This window comes from Chiloscyllium plagiosum, unplaced genomic scaffold, assembly GCF_037043375.1.
Source record: "Chiloscyllium plagiosum isolate Xiang-an unplaced genomic scaffold, Cpla_swu_hap1 HiC_scaffold_34, whole genome shotgun sequence".
Taxonomy (NCBI): domain Eukaryota; kingdom Metazoa; phylum Chordata; class Chondrichthyes; order Orectolobiformes; family Hemiscylliidae; genus Chiloscyllium; species Chiloscyllium plagiosum.
Genome location: NW_028270172.1, coordinates 28,660,223 through 28,681,856, shown reverse-complemented (window position 1 = coordinate 28,681,856; position 21,634 = coordinate 28,660,223). Strand labels below are relative to the sequence as shown.

Below are 21,634 nucleotides of genomic sequence, written 5' to 3'. Positions count from 1 at the left end.
GGTATGGGATCCCCATCATTATAGCTGTACCAAGCCACTTCATCCACTAAACTGTCCCAACCTTCATCCCATTCGCCACCTTCCTCACCTATTTCAGCTGTAAAAAGCACATATTATGCCTCTCTGTGCAGTGAGCTGATCTTGCAGCCTTTCCATCTTTTTCGGACACTTAGTTTGATTAGCAGCACTACTTTTTTTTCTGAGCTGCTCTCTGAATCACATTCATTGTTGCGTTTAAATCACTACGTTTTTACTTTAGCTGTTTGGACTTCTCCCTCTCGCCTACTCCTTTCCCTAAACAGTTTCTTGCACTGTATCTGACACTGATTCATATGTACCAAGTCTGCACTTCTCATTGAGGTGAGCTATCTCCTCACGAACTCTCTTATTCTCTACCCTCTCTAACCTAGCCTGCTGTCGGTATTCTGTCAACTCCTCCAGCAGGCAGTCTGATAGCTACCGCCTTCTGGACTGTCTTTAATTTCTTACCTGGAATCTGTGCTTGGGCACCTTTCCAGAGGGTTTCCCCAGTGGGTTTTCCCTTGTCCCTACCGTGACCTGCATACTCCCCATATGGCAGTCACTTCCCTAGGATGTATTTCTGGAAGAGTCCCGTCCAATCAGAGCAGTTCATTCCCTCTTGATTCGTCATACTCTAATAGTTACAAATTAACCTCAGGCTCCTGTCTGGTCTGCCTCAGGTCTCCTGCTGACTCAGCAGAGAATTGTCCCCTCTAACCCCGAGCTCCTGTTCTATGTGCACATTACTGCTCCGGTTTGACCTGAGCCTCCTGCTGACTCAGCAGGAAGATGGTCCTCGAACCTCAGGCTCTGGTTCGGTCTGACTCAAGTCCCCCGCTGACTCAGCAGAGGGATTCACGCTCAAACCCACTCTGCAGGAACACCAAATGTCTGTTGATGCCTGTTTGAGTCCGGCAATCACCAGCTGCAGCTGCTAGTTTGTATTGAGGGGAGAAGAATCAATACTCGTAACTTCACAAGTTCCTTCATTAATGTATTAAACAATGCATATATTTCTTATATGTTTTATTACAAGCTAAAGCTTATATATTCTCCTACAAACTGAACTAGAACCTATTTATATACCCACTAGAGTCTTCTGACACTCCCTGAGTAGTCACAGAATATAAAAGCTAATACCCGATCAAAGATACTGTTACCCAGGGCTGACACTAGTCAAATGGTGCTCTGCGTCTTGATGTCACCGTGTCTGCTTCTGCGATGGGTCCCCTAAAGAAGGGTTATACCTGAAACGTCAACTTCTCCACCTCCTAATGCTGCCTGGTTTGTTGTGATCTTCCAGCCTCCTACTTGTCTCTCTGCAATGGGTGGTGTCCAGAGTTTTCACTTCCTGCGTACCCTGCGGATCTTCTTTTATCCTTTTCCCTTGTCTCTCTCTCTCTTGATTTATGGTGTCTTTTTCCTGTTGGCTCAGACTCATCTGCTTATTGCATGTCATTGCCTTATTGGCTCTGGACCAGGGACCGATGTAGCATTACTTCATTGTTTCTAGTTCAAATAAGGCGAGTTCATTATCTCATCTTTCTTACTTTTTTTTTGCAGAATGTATTTGGTACCAAGCAGTACCTGGACTGTGGTCATTTTCAGTTCACAAGCTGCTTTCCCCTGTGTGTCAGGTGTTTTTTTATATTGAACATTCGTAGCCCCTGTCAACAACTGGTACTTCTGTCTGTCTGCAGCTTCCTGCTTAACCACTCATTTTCAAGAGTATGTCACTGACTGGTACCATGTTCTCTCTGTGCAGAAGCCTGGCTAACAAGTTAATCTATTATTATTCATTATTATTTTATTATTTATTATTATTTATAATTCTCACATTTTTCCATGTTATACTCTATTTGTCAGATCCTTGTTCACTCACCTAATAGATCTTTGTCCCTTTGTAGCCTCCTTTATGTACTCCTCACAAGCAGTAAATTGACTTTAATATCTCCTTGTAGGCTCAAAGGTAGGCCCTTTGATAAGCACCATATTCAACCAACTCCTGCTTTTCTGGGCTGTGTTTCAAAAGCTCCTTTGGAAGTATTCGATTTGCTTTACTTTGAGTAGTATCAAGATTGCTAAATATATTCTCATCGTATTTCCCAAAGCTGTAATTGAACTATTCTTAGCTATTCTTAGTTGCCTGCCCTTTTGCTGGATTATGGATAGATCTGCTTTTGGAGATTACTCCAAGGTGACACATAACTCTTGTGACTGCACTCATATGCTCCTTTCTCCTTCTTCCTTGGTTTGGGTTATCATAAGATAAGAGAAAATCACCAAAGAATTCTTGAAGTGTTGACTTTAGACCATGTTTGTGGTTCAATTTTACTTGTTTCTGTTCATAGGCTCAGTTACTTGCTCTGTTTAATTTATATAAACTATAACACAATCTCTTCAGGTCATGTATCTAGCACACTGGACGATCCTTTTCATGATCTACTAACTTGGCACCAACATTCCTTATTATGTTAGTAGTTCAAATTCAAGATTCATCATCTGATTGTTGGGATTACTTATCATGGAATCTATACATACAAAGATCCAGATCAGAGTTTATCTCCAATGGCTTTGTAGATAGTGTTAACATTCCCAGGTCATTGTATTGTGCGATGTTCACATTCAGACCAGACGCAGATGAATAATGCAGGACCAACCTAACCTCAGAGATGCGTTCCTACCCCTCTTTAGGCCAGGGCTCACATTCCTTTGAGCAGCAAGTCCCAGGGAAAGAGTTGAATAAATATGCCTTGTTAAAAAAACAACAAAGGTCCAGTTTAATGTGCCTTGCTTTTGTCCTTTGGGCCGAGTCTAGCTTTAATTTACCATTTACAGTATGATAGCCTTATGCTTTTGCTGTCACAGTGTTTGCTTCCTCTAGTCACGTGACTGAGGGAATAGTCTAGTGTAGTTCAGAGTGGAAAAAATGATCAGCCCACTTTGCAGGATATGAATTCTTAGAAGAAGTTGTTTTCAGCTGTTGTCCCTCCCTCATCAATTGAAAATGTGTCTTAATTGTAGATATCATGCATCTTTCAAATATAAACCTTCAACAAGCTGTACATAACTTTTTATCTAGCTTTCTGTTTTAGAAATTAATTTTGCATTTCTTTTGAAATTTAGCTACAGAACTGCGCTTTCGGCGGAAGTGAGTATTTACTTGTTGGTTAGCTTATGCATTTGGACATCTGAAACATAGGCTATTAAACATTGCAATTGCAAATAATTGTTGTGGGATGCACCTGATGAATCACTTAATCCAGCAATAACTGACGCTGGAATCAATGTGCAAATAAGCTATTTGGCCCATTGTGTCACTTCTTGTTTTCTACAAGAACAACTCAGTGAGTCCCATGCCCATACCTTTTCCCCATTGCCTTCTAATTTTTAAGGAGGAGAAAGTGAGGACTGCAGATGCTGGAGATCAGAGCTTCAAAATGTGTTGCTGGAAAAGTGCAGCAGGTCAGGCAGCATCCAAGGAGCAGGAGAATCGACGTTTCGGGCATAAGTCCTTCTTCAGGAATGAGAAGGGTGTGCCAAGCAGGTTAAGATAAAAGGTAGGGAGGAGGGACTTGGGGGACGGGCGTTGGGAATGCGATAGGTGGAAGGAGGTTAAGGTGAGGTGATTGGCTGGAGAGGGGGTGGGGGCGGAGAGGTCGGGAAGAAGATTGTAGGTCAAGAAGGCGGTGCTGAGTCCGAGGGTTGGGACTGAGATAAGGTGGGGGGAGGGGAAATGAGGAAGCTAGAGAAATCTGCATTCATCCCTTGTGGTTGGAGGGTTCCTAGAAATGCCCTGCAACCGCAAGAAATGCTAAACATGTGCCCACACCACCCCCATCACTTCCCTCCAAGGCCCCAAGGGATCCTTCCATATCCATTACAAATTCACCTGCACCTCCACACACATCATTTACTGCATCCGCTGCACCCGATGTGGCCTCCTCTACGTTGGGGAGACAGGCCGCCTACTTGCGGAACATTTCAAAGAACACCTCTGGGACACCCGCACCAACCAACTCAACCGCCCCGTGGCTCAACACTTTAACTCCCCCTCCCACTCCGCCAAGGACATGCAGGTCCTTGGCCTCCTCCATCGCCAGACCATGGCAACATGACGCCTGGAGGAAGAACGCCTCATCGTCTGCCTAGGAACCCTCCAACCACAAGGGATGAATGCAGATTTCTCTAGCTTCCTCATTTCCCCTCCCCCCACCTTATCTCAGTCCCAACCCTCGGACTCAGCACCACCTTCTTGACCTGCAATCTTCCTCTCGACCTCTCCGTCCCCACCCCCTCTCCAGCCTATCACCCTCACCGTAACCTCCTTCCACCCATCGCATTCCCAACGCCCCTCCCCCATGTCCCTCCTCCCTACCTTTTATTTCAGCCTGATTGGCACACCCTCCTCATTCCTGAAGAAGGGCTTATGCCCGAAACGTCGATTCTCCTGCTCCTTGGATGCTGCCTGACCTGTTGCGCTTTTCCAGCAACACATTTTTCAGCTTGTAATTTTTAACACTATTAATTCTAGGACTTGGATTTCGTTGGATGGGCTAGCATTTATTGTCTGTTCTAATTGCTCTTTCATGGTGGTGAGGTGCCCTCTTAAAACACTGTAACCAATTTGGAGTAGGTACACCAACAATATTCTGGGGAGGGAGTTCCAGGATTTTGATGCAGAGACAATGAGGGGATGACAATATGTTTCCGAGGTACAATGGTGTATGGTGTGCAAAGAAACTGGTGTCCCTATGGTTTGTCATTCAAGATGACAGCGATTATGGGTCTGCAAGGTGCTGTCTAAGGAACCTTTGTGAAAAATGATCTGTTTTCTCCTCGTTTCCTTATCCAATTCCCATTTTGAAATTCTTTAATATGCTTTTTTAGGCTGTGCATTCTGGATTGTAAGCACTCGGTGCATTAGAAAAGATGTTGTACCCGTGTTTCACCTGGTGTTCTTTTGTTATTCAGCTGAATCTCTGTCCTCCTGTTCTCCTTCCACCAACAGGAATAGTTTCTCTCCATCTGCACTGTCCAGATATTTTCATGATTTTGAACAGCTCTATCAAATCTCCTTTCAAACATCTCATCTCTAAGACGAACATCGACAGTTATCCACAGAATGAATTTTATTATCACTGGAGTCATCCCTACAAATCCATTATCCACACATTATGCAGACTTCATAGCCTTCCTAAAATGTAGTGTCCAGTCTGGACAAAATAGGCTGGACTTTCTGAGGACAATCACACTACTACCGTAGTCTACCGTTTCATTCTAAAAGGTCATCATTTGTGACAGGGCATTCAAATCAAGGTTCCTTCAGAAATGCTGAGGATCTTTAAATCTGACAGATCCCCTCATGGTGCAGGAGGGTCAGCAGAAGTCAAACCGGGTTCCCTTTTTTATAACCGTCATTTGCCATATTCTGTGATGTAAATGTCCAGCATCACACACAGTCACTTCAACAGCTCCTTTGAAGGGCTAAGCACATCAGTGTGAGGTGAGGGTGCTATGAGACTAAGGTGCCAGAGTGTCCAGTGACTAGGATGCTGGGTTGGTAAGATTTCCATGTGGCTGGAGGGTAGAGTGCGAGCTGGGTAGTGTGCTAGTTTGGTAGGGGATAGGTGCCAAGTGCATAGGATTCAAGGCAACAAAGTGGGGAGGGACCAAATAACCCACTTCAGAGTGGGTTGGGGATGGGTGGGATCTGATCAAATGGATGTGGAGGGTGTTGGGTCCCATGGTTCTTGGGGGGATGGGCTGACTCCAGCCTTGGGAAGTAAATGGTTTTGGGTCTTGCGGGGAAGGGTGTTATCAGGGACAGTTGTAGGGGGTTGTTGTCAAAGGGTGAGGGAGGTGTAAGGACCATGGGGAAAGGGGTTTTTTGGGCCCCTGCGGAGAGGGAGGTTGTCAGATCTGGGCCCTGGGATACAAGGTATAGCACAGGCTGTGTGGTAGGTTGGGAATTAATAGATATCCAGGAGTTAGACTTGGTCGGTAATTGTCTAACTTTTCCTGGGTACCTATTTGCTTGAATGTAGTGAAATCCTCCAAATTATCCAATTTTAAAAGGATACTTTAGGGAAGTTCCAGATGTAAAAGAACTGCCCATCGGAGTGTTCAACTTTCCAAACAGTTCCCTTGAAGTCTGCTCCATTGGGAATTCCATAGTATCCTGAAACACAACTCCCACCTATACTACTTGTCATCAGAAAGTCCAAGCCAATACTCCATTTGAAGCCAAATCAGTATTTTATCATGGCTCACCATAGCTTCCTTGCTTTTGTATTTTATATGTCTATTTATAAACTCCAGGACCACATATCCTTTGAATGACTTTCTCCACCTGCCCTCAAATCCTTACCTATTTGTGCTCGTATACCTCTAGGATTTTCTATCCAGGAGCCCACTTTGGAATTGTATCCTTTATTTTAAATTGGCTCACTGTGTTCCAACCTAGCTGTTTCACTTTGCACATTAAATTATTAAGTTTATAATTCACACATTTATTGCATTATATTTCATCTGTCACATGTCTCCCCATTAGCCTAGTTGGATTCTATCTTCTTAAAGTCTACCACAACTTCCTTCACAGTTTACAATACAGTAGCGCCTCGACTTACGAACTTAATCCATTCCGGGAATCAGTTTGCGAACTGAATCAATTTTTCCCATTGTTTGGATAGCATAAGAATGCTTGGACGTAGCAACGAACGCTGTTCACAGCGCACGCGCCAAAGACGAACTGAATGAGATCACGTGGGGCCCGAGAGCTTTTGCGTTCAACAAGCGCAGAACAATGAAACCACGTGGTCGCACACGGGCTTTTTGCATTCGTACCTTCGTTCGTACCTTGCATTTCATATGTACGTTGAAGCAAAATTTTACGTACAATCCTGTTCGTAAACCGATTTGTTCGGAAACGGGGTCGTTCGTATGTCGAGGCGCTACTGTACTTTCAAGGATTGCAACATCCATAGATTTTGAAATTGTGTCCAGTCACCCAAAGTTCACATCATTAATATGTATCAAAGAAAGCAATGCTCAGAAATTTGACCCCTCAAGACTGTTACCCCAGTCCAAAGCCAATACCATGACTTTCTGTTTTCCCTCATCAGCTAATTTCAAATCCATGCTGCCGCTATACCTTTTTTGTTCCAATGAATTTAACATTAGTGCCAAGTCTATTATATTCCATTTTATCAAGCTAAACTATATAGACCATGCAAGTCACAGATTTGTTGCTTGAGGAATGGGTCGCTTCTAAGAGGGTTTGCAAACCTATTACTTTAGAAACAAATCCCAAATTAAATAATTTCCCTTGGATGGGAAGATAGTGTTGGGAAGTGCTGTGAGATGCAAGAAAACATTTCAAATTTTGTTTTACTCATTTTGTTTTCTTGTTTAGATTAAGAGAGAGCAAGGATACGATTCAAACTCTGAAAGCAACATTTGCAAATTTACAGAAAACAATGGCCAAACTGACCCAGAGGAGAATACTGTTGAAAAAAGAGTAAGTGCAATCCAAGCAATGTCAGACTGCATTCCGACGTAACTAGCAAACATGACAACTCCAGTTAGGTCAGATTGAAAATAAACCCCCATTGACACTGTTCAAAAGTCTCAGCTTCATTCCTTAACATCAGTGGTATATTTTTTTCCATTTCTCACACTAGTTATACTTGAGGTATCTCTGTATTATGTATTTGAATCAAAGTTGTTTTGAATTGCTTTGTGTCATTGAGCTGAATGCACGAGAAACCCAATTGGCACACAAAAGCTAGAAAATCAGTTCCACAAAATTTTTTTATCGCTAAGTTCAAACCCAAGCCGCCAAGGCATATGAACCTAATCATTCAACTTTGTCATCTTATATGGTCAAAAAAACCTATTATCTCAAGAAAAGCAACAATTTTAGTTTAATAACAGGTTTCAGTAAACCCCATGCGTTTTCCAACATTTAGTTCAACAATCTTTAATAAAGTCTTTAGTTCTCAGTCAGAAAATGGAATAGAATATCTAGAAAACACTAAAAATGTTATAAATCTTAATGGAAAGAATAGGAAATCTCCTTAATGCCAATAGCCATAATGGGTACATATGATAGCACTGTCATCTCTGCATCAGAAAGATGCTCATGTTTATGTTCCACTCCAGAATTTTTTTTTATGTGAAGAAAATGTAGTGTAATGCTCTAGTGCAACACCAAGGGGATCCTGCTTTGCAGTAGGACCCTTCTTTTAGAGGAAGTTTTAACTGAAACCCTGTCTTCCCTTGGAGATTCACACAAAAGATTCCCAGGCACTTCTGAAGAAGAAGAAGGATGTTGTGAAACTTGAAAGAGTTCAGAAAAGATTTACAAGGATGTTGCCAGGGATGGAAGGTTTGAGCTAAAGGGAGAGGCTAAATGGGCTGGGTCTATTTTCCCTGGAGCATCAGAGGCTGAGGAGTGACTTTATAGAGATGTATAAAATTATGAGGGGCGTGGATAGACTGAATATCCAAGGTCATTTCCCCAGGGTGGGGGGAGTCTAAAACTAGAGGGCATAGGTTTCAGGTGAGAGGGGAAAGATTTGAAAGGGACCTCAGGGGCAACTCTTTCATGCAGAGGGTGGTGTGTGTATGGAATGAAGAAGTGGTGGAGGCTAGTACAATTACAATACTTAAAAGGTGTCTGGAAGGGTATATAAAAGGAATGGTTTAGAGGGATATGGACCAAATTCTGGCAAATGGGACTACATTAATTTAGGATATCTGGTCAGCATGGATGAGTTGGACTGAAGGGACTGTTTCCATACTATACATTTGTATAACTCTGTGACTCAAAGAACAGAGGATATCTCCACAGTATTCTGACCAATCATTTTTCCTTAAACCAAAAGCAGCTTTGTCATTACCATGTGACTGTGGGAGCTTGTGTGCAGAATAGCTACACGTTGACTGCAGTACAAAGCTAAGTACAATTCAAGAATGACTAAATTGCTGTCGAGCTCTTTGAGAGTTTCCCTGAGGGGGTGTTATTTCAATGCCAGCACTTAATTTTCCTTTTTATTCATGATAAGCTCATTACAAAATGGATAATTATTACCACTCTGTGCTGATGATTTACATCAAAATACTGCCTTACAATGATCATTCTCGATTTTCCTGAACTTGATAGGACAGACCAGCCCTCAAAACCAGCTGGCACAGAATTTCTTGCCCCATGCGGCTAATCTTCCAGTAAATCAGAGGGTTGAAAATATGCTCAATTTGCCTTTGCATTTGCTGGAGTCTGGATTAGCTGTCTGAAAACGCATCCATGCATTCTAATGGGATTCACATACAAGAAACACAGCCTCTGCTATATATTCTGTTGTTCATCCAATTAAGCAGATTAAAAGAGTCACATGGTCCAATGTTCCCAAGGTAACAGAGGCACAAAAAGGTGGCGTTGGCCCTGGAGCCTGTGTATGGTTCCCCTGGCATTATTATATTCATGTCCCACAAGTCAGGAGGAGATTTTTGACGTTTTATGGGCAGTTCATATGCTGTTAGCACTCCTGCTCTGTAGATCTTGTCTATTGCCCACTGTGACTGACTCATGTTCCAATTTTAGTCCGACTCCCTGACAGAGACTCGGAAAGCTCCCTATTCAATGCATTTAATCATCAGGCCGGTAAAATGGCGAATATAAGGGCCATCTCCAGGAGAGACACACTTACAACTCCCAGTCCAAATGCTCGCACGTTTCTCTTGCTGAGCTTGGCAATTTTAATACAAATAAGGAAAACTTGAAAATCGTGACACCATTAGAAAGAAGACTTGCATTTAAATAGCATTTTTTGCTATTACAGGACATCACAATGCGCTTGATAGCCAATGATGTGCTTTTGCAATGTCTTCCTTGTTCTAATGATGGAAATGCCAATGTGCACACAGCCAACTCCTGTAAACAGCATTATGATATTGACCAGGTAATTTGTGACGTTGATTCTGGGACGTCTGTGACTTTTTCCTCCGACCTTTAGTGTGAAGAAACCTGTGGCAATAGCACAAGGTCATGCATCTCTACCACTGGTTACACTAAATATCACCCCCAGTGGAAATCCTGTTACCTCAGGTCTACAGTGACAGATTAGTTCCTTGATGCAGAACTGAACATTCACATAAGAAATACAGCTACCAGTTTTTGCTGGCTTGTGCTGACCTTTCAAACCAAGCTAATAATTTATTTATAAGGTCCGGATCTTAATACTTTGTTATATGGCTGTGAGATGTGGACAATTTACATCTATGGAGAAATGAAGCCGAGGAACTTTCTGCTTTCCTGTGTGCGGTACATTATGAGTATAGGTAAAAACAATGACTGCAGATGCTGGAAACCAGATTCTGGATTAGTGGTGCTGGAAGAGCACAGCAGTTCAGGCAGCATCCGAGGAGCAGTAAAATCGACGTTTCGGGCAAAAGCCCTTCATCAGGAATAAAGGCAGAGAGCCTGAAGTGTGGAGAGATAAGCTAGAGGAGGGTGGGGGTGGGGAGAAAGTAGCATAGAGTACAATAGGTGAATGGGGGAGGGGATGAAGGTGATAGGTCAGGGAGGAGGGTGGAGTGGATAGGTGGAAAAGAAGATAGGCAGGTAGGACAAGTCATGGGGACAGTGCTGAGCTGGAAGTTTGGAACTAGAGTGAGGTGGGGGAAAGGGGAATGAGGAAACTGTTGAAGCCCACATTGATGCCCTGGGGTTGAAGTGGTCCGAGGCAGAAGATGAGGCGTTCTTCCTCCAGGCGTCAGGTGGTGAGGGAGCGGCGGTGAAGAAGGCCCAGGACCTCCATGTCCTCAGCAGAGTGGGAGGGGGAGTTGAAATGTTGGGCCACAGGGCGGTGTGGTTGATTGGTGCGGGTATCCCGGAGATGTTCCCTAAAGCGCTCTGCTAGGAGGCGTCCAGTCTCCCCAATGTAGAGGAGACCGCTTCGGGAGCAACGGATACAATAAATGATATTGGTGGATGTGCAGGTAAAACTTTGATGGATGTGGAAGGCTCCTTTAGGGCCTTGGATGGAGGTGAGGGAGGAGGTGCGGGCACAGGTTTTTCAATTCCTGCGGTGGCAGGGAAAGGTGCCATGATGGGAGGGTGGGTTGTAGGGGGGGGGCGCGTGAGCCTGACCAGGTAGTCACGGAGGGAACGGTCTTTGCGGAAGGCGGAAAAGGGTGGGAGGGAAATATATCCCTGGTGGTGGGTTCTTTTTGGAGGTGGCAGAAATGTCGGCGGATGATTTGGTCTATGCGAAGGTTGGTAGGGTGGAAAGTGAGCACCAGGGGCGTTCTGTCCTTGATACGGTTGGAGGGGTGGGGTCTGAGAGCGGAGGTGCGGGATATGGACGAGATGCGTTGGAGGGCATCTTTAACCACGTGGGAAGGGAAATTGCGGTCTCTAAAGAAGGAGGCCATCTGGTGACATTATGAGTATATCCTAGCAGCACAAAATCACAAACCGATAGTTCTTTCAAAGACACAGCTCTCTGGTTTGTTAACATGCATCAAACAGAGTTCAGGCATGTGTGCAGATTGCCAGGATGCTTGTGGGCATGGTTTGAAAGCCATAAATATTAATGATCAGACCTTGGTATCAGTTGACACCTCCTGTGAGCTGATGTGCACCAACACAATGGCTAGAGTGGCTGGGCAACAGGCACCAATGCCAACAGCTGTAATCCAAAATGGCACTTATGGCAGAACCTACTTCTGTATGTGCACCATTTGAATAAACCCAACCTCAATTCACTGCCTGCCTATCACCGTCTCTTCTGGCTGAATGGTTGATAATCGAGGGCTAATTAATTGGTCAGGACAATGTGGGTAACTCCCTTTGATCTTCTAGAAATAGTTCCGGGGCATCATTTTCCATCCACCCTTAAAGGTAGATGGGCCTTTAGTTTAACATCTCATCTGAAAGACAAAACCTCTGACCTTGCGGTGCTCTCTTAATACTGGACTGGATTGTCGCCTTGATTTCTGTGCTCAAGCCATGGAGGGGAAACACTGATCTGGAGTGCCTTTTGCAGGGATTTTCCAGGAAAGCTGCATGTCTATTGACATCCATTTGAAAATCACATTGAGAGGTCCATAGGCATCCAAGGGAGAGCTCTTGATTTCAGCAGCTGGATACTACGTCAACAGACAAGTTGAAAAATCAAGCCCTCCCAGAAATCTAGCTGTTCTTATGCATTCAGTCAGTCAGCAGATAGAATTAAGAAGCCTTTCCATCCTTTGGGGGGGAAGACACTTCAAGATGTTAATGCTGTTTAATGTTCTCAATATTGATATAAATTTTATTTCTAATTTATACAGAAATCGTAAGATCAGAATGGGCGCCATTCTACAGCTCCTTGATATTAGCCGTGAAGTGGACTTTGGAACGATGATCGATTCAATCGATCATGACACGAAGGTTCTAGAACCACCCAAGCACCCACCCCTTTGGTGAGCTTTCTTCTCGTGCGGATTCATCAAGCTTAATGGAGGAACTCATCTGAAAATAGTTTCTTAAATAGCTTGTTAAAGATCTTAAAGTTATGGCATTATATTTGTAATCAGTAAATAGTTCGCATTGTTATATTTTATTTTCATAATTGACTTACATCAATTGACCTGTAATTTTTGCCTTTTTGAAGAGAAGCCCAGCCAAATTTCAGGCTGTTTTGACATGTTTTATGATTTGCAGGGGATTATGGGCTTTCTCTGAACACCAGTTCTGCAGAATGGCCACCATGAATTCTCACCCATATTTACCTGTGATCCTGATCCATCAATCAAGTCTGGGCCTACCGCACCTAACTGAAACGGTGAGGTGTAAAGTACCCACAGAACCTTTCCTGCCCATTTACGTCACCACCACAGTAAAGGTGGTGATGGTGCTTAGCCGTGTATTCTCTCATTGGGTGTCATTTCCAGACTGCAGACACTAAGGCATATTTAAAGATAGCAAAGAAAATTTGCTGAGAATTTAAAGGGAACACCAAATCATGAAATAATGGATTTTTCTCTGAATATGTCACTGTTCCTCTATTGTCAGAGGCAGGACAAAGAAAACATCCAAAAGGAAAGGATCGATGATAGAAAGAGTGCAGCGTTCCGCACACATGTATTCCATAACTCACAGGTGTTTACTTGATAGAGTCTCCCAACCTTGAATGTTCTACATGGATACTTTTCTATGTATAGGGTCTGAAGGCCCCTGATCCCATTAAAGAAATAAGCCAGTGATTGAGGCCTGATGTGCAGTCTGTTTGATCAGGATATTGCCTTGTTTGTGGCCATGAAGGTAACAAGAGCACTTTACAAATGAAGCATCCTGCTGCATAAGAGTTATATTCATGAGCCAGCAATGCATGGTACTGTTCATCAGGCTTAGCATGTGTAAGTACATGCAGTTCTGTATCTGGTTCACACACACCTATTGGTACCTTGGAATCCTTTTGGGTCTTACATACAACATAATACAACTTAATAGGTGGCTGGTTGTGCAGACATGATGGGCTGAAGGGCCTTTTAGTGTGTTATAGATCTCTATGACTCTATAGGAAGACAATGGGTTGAATTGATGCTAATGCATTCTCACTGATGTAGTGAAGCATAACATGTGTATTGATTCCTTGTAGACTATAAGTGCAAGCCGTGGGCTCAGTTGGACTAATTATGAATTCTGATCAATTAATGATCCCTGAAGGTGCCAGACTATTTTCTATTTTCTATAAGTGTTTGGCATCTGAGGACACAAAGGAGATTAATCTTAAAAGGATTACCTTTGGTGAATCAGAAAATGTAATTAGGGAGTAGCAGGACACCTGTTAGTCTATATCTGTTAACATTCTTTTAAAAACATCACTTTCTGGTGCATAAATCCTCCCATGGAGATCTGCAGAGAATAGCTCATCTGCTCCAGAAGACATGTCCTCAACCGTTGAAGATGACAATGTCGAGGCATTGGAAGGAGCTACTCCCTGTACCCAATAGAAACTCAGGGAGTAGTTCAGAGTGTGGGCTGACAGCCAGACTTCAGCTGGACATCAGGGTGGTGGAGAGCAACAGGAGGAGAAGGAAGGAAAGCTGGAAAGGACGAGAAACTGATGATAACTGCACTTCCTATGGGCAATCAATGTGTACCTAACCAGCTTGCAATTCTCCTAAAATCTCCTTATCCCCACTGCACTGCTATTTCATGATTCCACACTTTTCTATCTCTCCGTGGATCATCACAGATCCTTTTGGTCAAAGACATCACAGAAAAAAAAGCTATCAATAAAACTTCATTTCAATCATACAGACAATGCTCAATTTATCACTTTTGTATTCCCTTACCCATCCTATGGGTATTTTTGCCAGGCCTAGTGCTACTTAATGTACTACGTTTGAGGCTTCAGCACGGTTAGAGGGGAGCTGTTGACTTTCAGTGGCGAAGACAGCAGATGGTTGTATCAAACCTCTTGAACAGCTCATGCCTTCAGGGGTCGGATTTGGATGGCAGCACCTTTCCATATTTGGCAGTAGTTCTGTGATGTCTGGGTGACAAGCAAAGCAAGGGCATCCATGATTGGCAGTGGTGGTGGCACAAATGCTGCTGTCTTGACGGGGGCAGGGGGGCAGTCCGGTTGTACACCACTGAACTACTCATTGCAGTGCAATCCTTCGGAGTACAAATTGCTGGACTGCTGTGAGCACCTTCATTTTCCATGTGATCATTGGTATCCACAGCCTTGATGGCATCAGTCTGAACTAATTGGGTTTGTATGGCAAAAAGCAGAAATCTTAAGGACCTCTGAGTCTGATATTCCATTGCAGCAACCAGTCCAATCGAATTTTCAATTCCATTGTTTCTTCACCAGATTTCTCACTGCAGATCATTTAGCCTGAAATTGTGTGTGTGGTACAGGTTTTCCATGTTGCTAAAATGGTTCTGGAGTCACAATGCCAGAGGTCCTGCCCTGAAATCCGGGCTGCACTATTCTCATGGGAGGGATTGGTGGCTGGTTGTAGCTTCCATAGCAGTGGTTTTTGGAGGCAACTGCACCTGTTAAAGTACAGCTTTTTAACAAAATGCCCAATACTACCAGAGTCACTTGGAGAGGTTGGGTACCCTCATGGAGAGGTAAAGGATGTTGGATAGTGCCAAGGAAAGCACAGGTTCACTTTGCAATTGTTAGTAATCGAGATGAATTTGTGTGAAACTGGACTTGTTGGTACTGTAAAGATGCAAAGGCATTTAGGTCCCTCGGCTGTTTTATATTTTTGGAAAAAAGACAATCTTACAAGGCTATAGGCCAAGTTTTAGCAAATTGATAACTGCTAATTTAGATAACTTAGGATATCTAAGTTGTTACTTTTGACTGATGCAAACTTGATTAACCAAAGGACCTTTCCTATGCTGTAGACCTCTATGATTCTACATCTAAGCAAATAATGAGAACAATTTCACAAAACTGTCTGTTTGACACAAGCCTGAGGGTTATTCATCCAACATAATTCCACAACATTAGCACCAATAGAGGGAACATCTAAGTTCTCAGTTGATTGACAGTTTGGTGTGAGGTTATGAAATCAATTATATTTTATGAAGTATTTTGTACATGAATGCAATGTTGTTCCTATAAGAGATTATATTCTTGAAGGAATTTAAATGTATTGAATGGGGTTTTTATCAATGAACGTTTTATTTAAAATAGTGAAGTCATTAGTGGATAATTAGAGTTTCATTTTATCGTAGCTTGGATCCTAAGGTCTAACAATGGGTGTGTTGGCATAAGGGCAAAGATATGAGGGTAAAGAGTGGTGGGGAGCACAGGCTGGCATGAGTTGGCACCGTTGCGTAATTGTTATAAAGGACCAGAAGAGATGGGTAAGGGACATAGCTGGCTTGGATAGTGTGAGAAGCCACTGGTGAGAATAGATGGGGGCATCAGATGGCATAAATTGGGCATGGGGGGGTGGGAGGGCTAAGGGTTAGAGAGTTTTTTTGTGTGTTTTTGCTGTCTTAAAATTGGGAAGGTTTTGGCTAACTGAGACAGGATTTTCTCACATTTTGATTCCACAGCTGACGGCTTTTTGTTTTCATTTATTCATGGGTTATGGGCATCGCTGGATGGCCAGCATTTATTGCACAGCCTTAGTTGCCCTTAAGAAGGTGGTGGAGAGCTGTCTTATTGAACTGCCGCAGTTCACGTGCTGTGGGTTCTCCACAATGCCCTGAGGGAGGGAATTCCAGAATTTTGACTTAGTGACAGTGAAGGAACGGCGATGTACTTCCAAGTCAGGATGGTGAATGGCTTGGAGGGGAGCTTGGACCTGGTGGTGTTCCCATGTATCTGCTGCCTTTATGTTTCTAGATGGAAGTTGCTATTTATTTGGAAGGTACTGTCTGAGGATCTTTGGTGAATTTTCCACAGATCCTATGGTTGCCTCCATTCTATTTCTGGTGATAATAGCCCTGACTGTGGTTAATGCCCACAGTGGAATGAAATTGAGAACAATCAGGAGCAAAAATTCTCCTTAATGAGAGCCTCTTCCTCAGTTAAGAATTTATGCTTGCGGAGTTGAGATACATAATGATAATGTCAGACAATTTGAGAGGGAGTTATACAGAGATATACACAATTATAACAGAGACCTCCCTCATCTTGTCAACCATGCGATCATGTATTACCCAAAAGTCTGTTCTATGCTGGAGCAACATTTCACTTGTACAACCAGACTTAACTTCTGACTTAACAATATTGCACTTATTATCAATCAAACTTTAAATTCAATTTAGCTTTCTTGAAGCAAAAATTAAAACATTATATACATTGATACATAGACAAACATTCTTCCATCTGTGATTTTGTAGGTTCATCATCCTAATGAATGAATGTTTAGAATTTGGCATCCCAGAAGAAACCAATCCCCTGTTACAGAAACTGTCATTTTTCCACCACTTTACTGCAAGTTGTGTACCTTCTGCTGAGGTAAGATACCTTAATGATTTGCACTAAGGGAAGTAAATATACTTTGGCCAAGTTTATGGATGACAGAAACATAAGTGGGAAGGCAAGTAGTGAGGACGAAGAGTCGACAGAGGGATGTAGACGCGTTAAATGGGTGGGCAAAAACTTAGAGATGAAACACAATGTGGGAAAGCCTGAGGTTAAGTACGTTAGCTGGAAGCAAAGTGGAACTGATATTATTTAAATAACCCAGAATGCTGCAGCCTGTTGGGTCCTCAGTCATGCATTACAAAAAGCTCACATTCAAGTTCAGTGGTTCGTAGGTATGGCAAAGGGAAAGACACAAAAAAAGTTACAGACACTGGAATCCAAAGTATACAAACAGGAGGCTGGGAGAACAGGGCAAGCCAGGCAGCATCAGGAGGTGGAGAAGTCAACATTTTGGGTATTAACTCTTCTTCAGAAAGAGAATATTTGGAAATGGGATATTTGCCTTTATTTCAAAGAAAATGGAGCATAAAAATAAAGAAGACTTGCTAAAACTGTACAAGGCATTAGTTAGCCCACAGCTGGCTCATTGTGAACAGTTTTGGTCTCCATATCTAAAGAAAGATCTGCTGGCATTGCAGGCAGTCCAGAGAAGGTGCAGTAGGTTGATCCTGAATATGGAGGAGAAGCTGAGTAGCTTGGATCTGTGCTCATTAGATTTTAGGAGAATAAGAGGCAGCCTTATTGAACCATACACGATACAAGGCATGGTAGATGCTGAGAGGTTCTCTTCTCTTGTGGGAGAGTCTGGGACCAGAGAGGCATAATCTCAGAGTGAGGGGTCATTTTATAAGGCAAATAAGGAGGATTTCCTTTTGACAGAAGGTAGTTACTCTTTGGAATCTTCCACCACAAGACTTATTGAGGCTGGATCATTAAGAATATTCAAGGCCCAGAAAGACAGATTTTTGATCAGTGACTGGTTCAAGGGTTTAGAGGAAAAGGTAGAAAAGTGGAGTTGAAGTTTATCAAATTATCCATAATTTCATTGAATGGCAGAGTAGATTCATTGGCTGATTAGCCTATTTCTACTGCTATGCCTTATGTTAAGCACTAATTAAAGCATAATGTCAGTACATGGACTGCATGGTGGCACAGTGGGTAACACTATTGCTTCACAGCGCCGGGTTCAATTCCAGCCTCAGGTGACTCTCTGTGTGGAGTTTGCACATTCTTCCCGTGTCTGTGTGAATTTCCTCCAGGTGCTCCGGTTTCCTCTCACAGTCCAAAGATGTGCAGGGTAGGTGGATTAGCCAGGGTGTAAATGCAGGGTTATGAGGATAGGTTAGGGGCTGGATTTGGGTGGGATTCTCTTTGGTGGGTTGATGTAGACTCAATGAGCCAAATAGCCTGTTTACCCACTGTAGGGATTCTATTAGCACAAATCTTAGATTAATGAATGCAATCTCTTAATAGAAACAGTAAAATGTGTTATCGAATATGACAGGAATAATCTTTTTGGTTTGGTGAGGAAAATGTTTTTCTGAAATATAGTAAATTTTGAAAACAGAAATAAAATATGAACTGCAAAAATCACACATAAATAGCCCAAATACAGAATCCCATGTCTGAATGTCTGTACTTAAATTTACTTGTCATGGCACTATATCATACCAGAAACTAATTGTGTTGTGTTTCCCCCACAAATAATTCAATGTTCTTTCTTGGCTGTCATATTTTGTTAGCAAACTCGCAACATTTCATCCCCACATATCTGGTCTGGGACTGACACCAACACATAGAACATAGAACAATACAGCACAGAACAGGCCCTTCGGCCCACGATGTTGTGCCGAACATTTGTCCTAGCTTAAGCACCCATCCATGTACCTATCCAATTGCCGCTTAAAGGTCACCAAAGATTCTGACTCTACCACTCCCACAGGCAGCGCATTCCATGCCCCCACCACTCTCTGGGTAAAGAACCCACCCCTGACATCTCCCCTATACTTTCCACCCTTCACCTTAAATTTATGTCCCCTTGTAACACTCTGTTGCCCCCGGGGAAAAAGTTTCTGACTGTCTACTCTATCTATTCCTCCGATCATCTTATAAACCTCTATCAAGTCACCCCTCATCCTTCGCCGTTCCAACGAGAAAAGGCCTAGCACTCTCAACCTATCCTCGTACGACCTATTCTCCATTCCAGGCAACATCCTGGTAAATCTTCTCTGCACCCTCTCCAAAGCTTCCACATCTTTCCTAAAGTGAGACGACCAGAACTGCACACAGTACTCCAAATGTGGCCTAACCAAAGTCCTGTACAGTTGCAACATCACTTCACGATTCTTGAATTCAATCCCTCTGCTAATGAACGCTAATACACCATAGGCCTTCTTACAAGCTCTATCCACCTGAGTGGCAACTTTCAAAGATCTATGAACATAGACCCCAAGATCCCTCTGTTCCTCCACCTGACTAAGAACCCTACCATTAACCCTGTATTCCGCATTCTTATTTGTCTTTCCAAAATGGACAACCTCACACTTGGCAGGGTTGAACTCCATCTGCCACTCATCAGCCCAGCTCTGCATCATATCTAAGTCTCTTTGCAGCCGACAACAGCCCTCCTCACTATCCACAACTCCACCAATCTTCGTATCATCTGCAAATTTACTGACCCACCCTTCGACTCCCTCATCCAAGTCATTAATAAAAATTACAAACAGCAGAGGACCCAGAACTGATCCCTGCGGAACTCCACTTGTAACTGGGCACCAGGCTGAATATTTGCCATCTACCACCACTCTCTGACTTCGACCGGTTAGCCAGTTTTCTATCCAATTGGCCAAATTTCCCTCTATCCCATGCCTCCTGACTTTCCGCATAAGCCTATCATGGGGAACCTTACCAAATGCCTTACTAAAATCCATGTATACTACATCCACTGCTCTACCCTCATCCACATGCTTGGTCACCTCCTCAAAGAATTCAATAAGACTTGTAAGGCAAGACCTACCCTTCACAAATCCTCTTCACTCTAGAGTAATCTAATTCAGTGTATCTGTCATGACCTGCTCAGGAACATTGCTGTATCCACCCATTATCTGTTCCAAGGTCTTCACAGGACCAACCCACTTAAAATCAAAAGTGAAACCAGAATTTTCTCTCACTCAGATGGGGTGTTGCCCTTAAGCTCAGAAAAACACACATATCTCAGAACTCTATTTTCAAAATGAGTCACCATGGATGCAGAAATGCTGACAGGTAAAAGGGATCAAGGGATATGGAAGGAGGGTGGGACTGGAATATTAAGATTGATGATCAGCCATGGTCATACTGAAAGAGGGAATAGTCTTGAGGGGGTCAAATGGTCTATGCCTGCTCTGATTTTCTGTGTTAATAATAAACTTCAGACATGAAAAAAAATTCATCAGTTACTAACACAAACTCAGAATTCCAAGCTTTAAGTAACTAAGTTGAAAATAGATAACCTGTAAATACCATGTTAAAAATCACACAACGCCAGGTTATAGTCCAACAGGTTTAATTGGAAGCACACTAGCTTTCGGAGCGACGCTCCTTCATCAGGATGAAGGAACGACTGTCCGAAAGCTAGTGCTTCCAATTAAACCTGGACTATAACCTGGTGTTGTGTGATTTTTAACTTTGTACACCCCAGTTCAACACCGGCATCTCCGAATCATGTAAATACCACAGTGTGCATCACAGTTGTAAATATGTGATGGCATGACTTAATAAGTGAGTTAGGGAGAATGAAAATGGAGCCACCAGAAGTCAAAGTGTAGTCCTTGAAAAAAATCACAGAAAGAGTGGGGAAAAACATGAATGTGTTTTTGTGCCTGTATATTTCCAGTGCACTGTTAAACTTTTTTTTGTATCTTTTCTTTCAGGAAAAGTTATGCCTTTTGGCAGTTTCCCTTCCAGCCCATCAGCTCCTTAAGCTCGCAGTTCAGGATGCTTTGCTGTTTATCGTGCAATGTATTTTCAAGTGTTCTTCAAAACATGTGAAGCAGTGGTACCAGTACAGAAAATTACCCTTCACATTAATTTGCGGACAATAGAGACGTACACACTTTGTTGATCAAAAGAGATGCAGATTACTGAGCACATCAAGCTGTATGAAAAAGTACACCTTTCAGTGTTATTTTTGCAATTCCACTCTGGGGGTTAAGGAGGCTGAAGCACAACTGTGCTTGTACCATATTCTCGAATCAAAAATAAAATATGACCTGCCCTGGATGAGCTGTCCATTTTTACTGCTTGAAAGGAAAGTGCGGTTATGTACGCATACATAACAGCTGCCCCTTTTCATTACACTTGAATTTGCCTGCTGTATCCTTTGGCACTTATGGAGAATGGAACTGGGACACGGCAAATCTATGTCAGAGGCTGACCTCATGGCTAAGGAAACACCCTTGTGTAAGAAAGGAGGGAGGCAGAAGATGGGAAATTACAGGTCAGTTAATCTGACCTTGGTCATTGATAATATTTCAGAGTCCATTACTAAGGATGACATTGCGGAATACTTAGAAATCCATGGTAAAATAGGGCTGAGTCAGCACGGCATCAACAAGGGGCAGTCATGCCTGACAAATCTGATAGAATTCTTTAATGGGGATAATGAGCAAGTTAGATGA

General features: G+C 42.9%; 1 protein-coding gene across 4 annotated transcripts in view; it reads left to right on the top strand.

Annotated features, from left to right (window-relative positions):
• The window catches only part of LOC122564417 (uncharacterized), an 84,549-nt gene extending 63,319 nt beyond the window's left edge, over positions 1 to 21,230 (top strand). For 3 of the 4 annotated variants that reach the window (XM_087978447.1, XM_043719253.2, XM_087978449.1), the window contains 5 exons: positions 3,148 to 3,172; positions 7,436 to 7,540; positions 12,358 to 12,489; positions 16,889 to 17,006; positions 20,888 to 21,230. In XM_087978447.1, the coding sequence (XP_087834573.1) occupies positions 3,148 to 3,172; positions 7,436 to 7,540; positions 12,358 to 12,489; positions 16,889 to 17,006; positions 20,888 to 21,058 (551 nt within the window). In that variant the 3' untranslated portion in view covers positions 21,059 to 21,230. Of the gene's footprint in view, positions 1 to 1,456; positions 1,986 to 3,147; positions 3,173 to 7,435; positions 7,541 to 12,357; positions 12,490 to 16,888; positions 17,007 to 20,887 lie in introns of those variants that run through there. The other variant, XM_087978448.1, reaches the window with a different exon arrangement.
• Positions 21,231 to 21,634: the final 404 nt, after the last annotated feature.